This window comes from Trichechus manatus, unplaced genomic scaffold, assembly GCF_000243295.1.
Source record: "Trichechus manatus latirostris isolate Lorelei unplaced genomic scaffold, TriManLat1.0 scaffold00078, whole genome shotgun sequence".
Taxonomy (NCBI): Eukaryota; Metazoa; Chordata; class Mammalia; order Sirenia; family Trichechidae; genus Trichechus; species Trichechus manatus.
The window spans coordinates 2,576,309-2,579,979 of NW_004444014.1; the positions used below are offsets into that span (position 1 = coordinate 2,576,309).

The window sequence follows — 3,671 nt, forward strand, 5'->3', positions numbered from 1 at the left end:
AAACCAACAACAACAAAAAAGAAGGTAACCAAAAAGCACAGAAAATATGATCCCAATTAAAAAAAAAAAAGATAGATGTATATGTCTATGTAGAATAAAGACTAGAAAGCTATAACCCAAAATGTCTTTATGTTTCTGGGTGTAATTACAGGATATATTTTTATATTTTTCCATATTTTCCAAATTTCTACAATAAACACAGCCCTATAGTGAGGGTAAGAAAAAGAACAAAAAGAAAAATGGAGAAGAAAAGCATATGGCTGTTGGGCTTTTACTAATGGGAATTAGATGCTAGTTCTTACTGCTTTTGAGGGTGGAGAAGGATGGCCAGGCAAAGAAAGATGAGCATCCTCATTTCAAGACACCCAAAGACTAGAGAGGAGGGGACTCAAGAGTCTTTTCCTTCAAAAGTCAAGTACAGGGTGTTGGAAAATGACAGATGTGTTTGGGGGGATAACTCAAGGGGAAGAGAAGAGTCTGGGTGGCTTAAGTATGAAATTCAGAAGCTTTCACATCTGTGCTGTACAACAGCTTTTAAAACTTGCTGAGGAGAGAACCCACCTGCCAGCACCAGGCCTGACTCTCGCAGATAGTTCTACCCTTTTCCATGCAGAGCCTGAGCTCACCAGCCTGGGAAGTCCTCCCACCACTAACGTGCAATCCCACCCCTTAGGAAGCATCAGCTACTAGGCTCGACCTGCAAAGTATGTGTTTATTTCCAAGAATGAGCATGGTGTCTTTAAAAACCAATAACCATGAGAGAAAGGCAGAAAATTGCTTTCTTACCCTTCTCTTTTCTAACTGGATGTAGAAAGGAGGACAGAGACAGAGAGAGAGAACGTTCCAGCCCAGTGGGTAATACAGTCACTGCTCTCCACACTTTGAAAGCTGAGAGTCATCAAAGATTAGTGAGAAAATCATGACTATTTTCCTTAAGAGGCTGCAGCAGGCACAGGCTACAAGGAAGAAAAAAAAAAAAAGTCCTGTACATGTAAGTGATAAGTGTGGACCGTGAGAAAGGTGACGGGCCCGATTACAGTGAACCCAGTGAGGGGTCCTCGACGCACTCCCTCCCGAAGTCAGTGACAGTTCCTGGAAGGGAACATGCCTGTGAATTATTGACATCAGGATGCGTGGGGCTCCGTTTCATCGGAAACCCAAAGAAAGAAGGGGAAGATAACAACAGAAGCCACCAATTTGGTGGAGCAGAGTCGAAGGGGTGTCCTAAAGCTTGTGGGCAGCTTTCTGTTTCTGTTTGTGGAAGCATCCAAAGGGGCAATGTTGACTTGAGACACATCCGGGTCTTTTTGATTTAGGACTAACACTAGAGAATTAACTTTGATGTGGACATTACACGCTAGCCACAAGATTCCCAGGACTTCCTGGCCTCAGGAACAGGCATCTTGAAGGTCAAAAATATGCATTTATGCTTACAGCCTTGGGGGGATGACACACAAATGGAACAATGTAGAAAGGCTCAACAGAAATGAGGGGAGGGGGGAGCCATTTGTACCAGAAACTCTGTGGGGCTGTCCGTGGGAACACGGAAGCTGCCTTTCTAGGATCACGCTCTCAAATATTACGGACATACTCTAAATATATCTAGTTTTTCCTTACCCAGTAGTTCACTTAAAAATCTAATATCTAGAAATTTATATAAACAAACATGGACAGAATATGGCTGCCTCAGAAAGAAACAACGCCAAACCACAAAAAAGAATAAAACAAAACACTTCCAGAAACTCACTCGCCCCTATGTACCCTTTTCAAGCCGCAAAACAGCATCACACAAAACCTTTCTTCCCTTTATTTTTATACATTTTCCAGTAAAGTAAATCTTTAGCTGGGGTGCCTCTGCGGGTGAGCGTAGGTGTGGATGTGGGTGGCATATGGATAAACGTTGACTTTCTTTTGTTTTTGTTTTTCATTCCTTTAGCTCAACTGGAAATTTGTGTGAATACGTGTGTAAGTATTCTAATTAATTACCAGTTCTCAATGGTTTTCAAAAAGGCTCACTATCAATTTCTAAAACCTCATTGCATCCCTGACAGAAGGATCAAAAATCTGCAATCAAAACACCACAAACTGTTGTATGATTTATCCTTAACTGTCACTGATGGGGCTCTTTATTTGTTAATTCTCTGCTTCTAGACTTCCACTTTCCTCTCCCTGTCCTTGTCCCAAGCTCTCTGTGTAATCTTGTGCCACTTCTCATCAGGATGCTGTTCCTCAGTCTCCCCAGCAGTAAAAAGGGACACATAATGACGTGCCCCACCTAGGAGACATGTAGTGAGATCTTGGATGTGAAATAGGTTTTAAGAAGTAAACATTCCCAAATATATGGAATCTTGCTATTACAATCACTTACGCTACTCTCCAAAGCTTCCTGCCATTAGCTATGATGTATCTCCCCACACAGGAACCACACTCTGGGATACTGAGGCAGGCACTGGCTTGGGGGAGTGGGTGGGGTAACAGAAAATTTCATATTGAAGGGAGGGTGGTGGCAGGGACTGAGTACCATAACTATCACTCTTGGATTTATTTTTCTTTGTATATATGCTCTATCAACACAGAGTCTCTGGGAGAACACAAGGACTTCTGTGTGGCTGGCATGCGTTTGTGTGTGTGTGCATTGATGTTGATGTGTAGACAGCAACTCTCTTTCCAGAGACAGGCAGAGTGATTTTACATCTTAAATCCCTGCCAAGTGGGTCCCCAGACAGCTCTCGTCTGCACTCTCTTGGGTTTGCCCCCACCGCAACCTTCATACAGCACTCCGGCCAGAGATAATAGTGGCCCATTTCCTCACCAAGATCAGCAAAACTCAACCATCTGCCTCTGCAGGAGTCTGAGATTAACCTGGCCACCAGACCATGACTGCCAGGCATTTGCACGTGAAAATTAGAGAAACATGAATGTCCTGTCCAAGAAAGAGAGAAATAAAGGGAAGAACCCCATCCCCACCCCACCCACTATCTCCTATGGCTTAACCCTTTCCTAAGCTGAGCCACCACCCGACAGTTCCCAGCATCGTGATCTAGATTCTTCTCCCCACTATAAAACATTAAGAGGAAAAGCAGAAAGAGATGGTTTTGTTCTTGATGGGATGAGAAGGAGAACTGGAGGGAGAGGGCAACTACCTGGTAGTTCTCATGGTTGGTACCTTGAGTTGGGGGCTCGAAATCCAAGGTAGGGGTTCTTGCCCTTGTAACCAAGTTTGTTTGATCATGACCAAAGTAGGTGACATTTCACTTTTCCAAACTGCATAAAAGGATCAGTGGGACTTACCTGTGGCTGAAATCCTTTGAGGTCGCTAGTTGCAAGGTCACTGGCTGTGAGGAGCTGTAAAAGAAGAAAGGAGTTTTCCTTAGTGATACTCCTCAAAGTCTGCACACAGTATCCCCAAGACAACTAACCAGCAATGGATTCACCATAGCCTAGACTCGGAGCTACAGAGGCAGAATCACAAAAGGCCTAACCTTGGACACAGGTGATTTTTCTGGGCTAGGAATCTAGACTCAATGGCCTTCTCACTTTGTGTCCACATATCTCTGACTTCACAGTCCTCTCCTCCTGCCCTCCCCCACCTTCTGCCTTTCTATATACTACCAATTCTTCAAGGAGTCTCAAATTGGGGATCATAGACTAGGGATAGAGTTCAGCAGGCC

General features: G+C 43.9%; 1 protein-coding gene across 1 annotated transcript in view; it reads right to left on the minus strand.

The window, feature by feature from the left end:
* SETBP1 (SET binding protein 1) overlaps window positions 1–3,671 on the minus strand; it is a 425,952-nt gene that overhangs the window by 220,506 nt on the left and 201,775 nt on the right. The window contains exon 3 of the mRNA XM_004380894.1: window positions 3,292–3,345. Within this exon, the coding sequence (XP_004380951.1) occupies window positions 3,292–3,345 (54 nt within the window). The remainder of the gene's footprint in view (window positions 1–3,291; window positions 3,346–3,671) is intronic.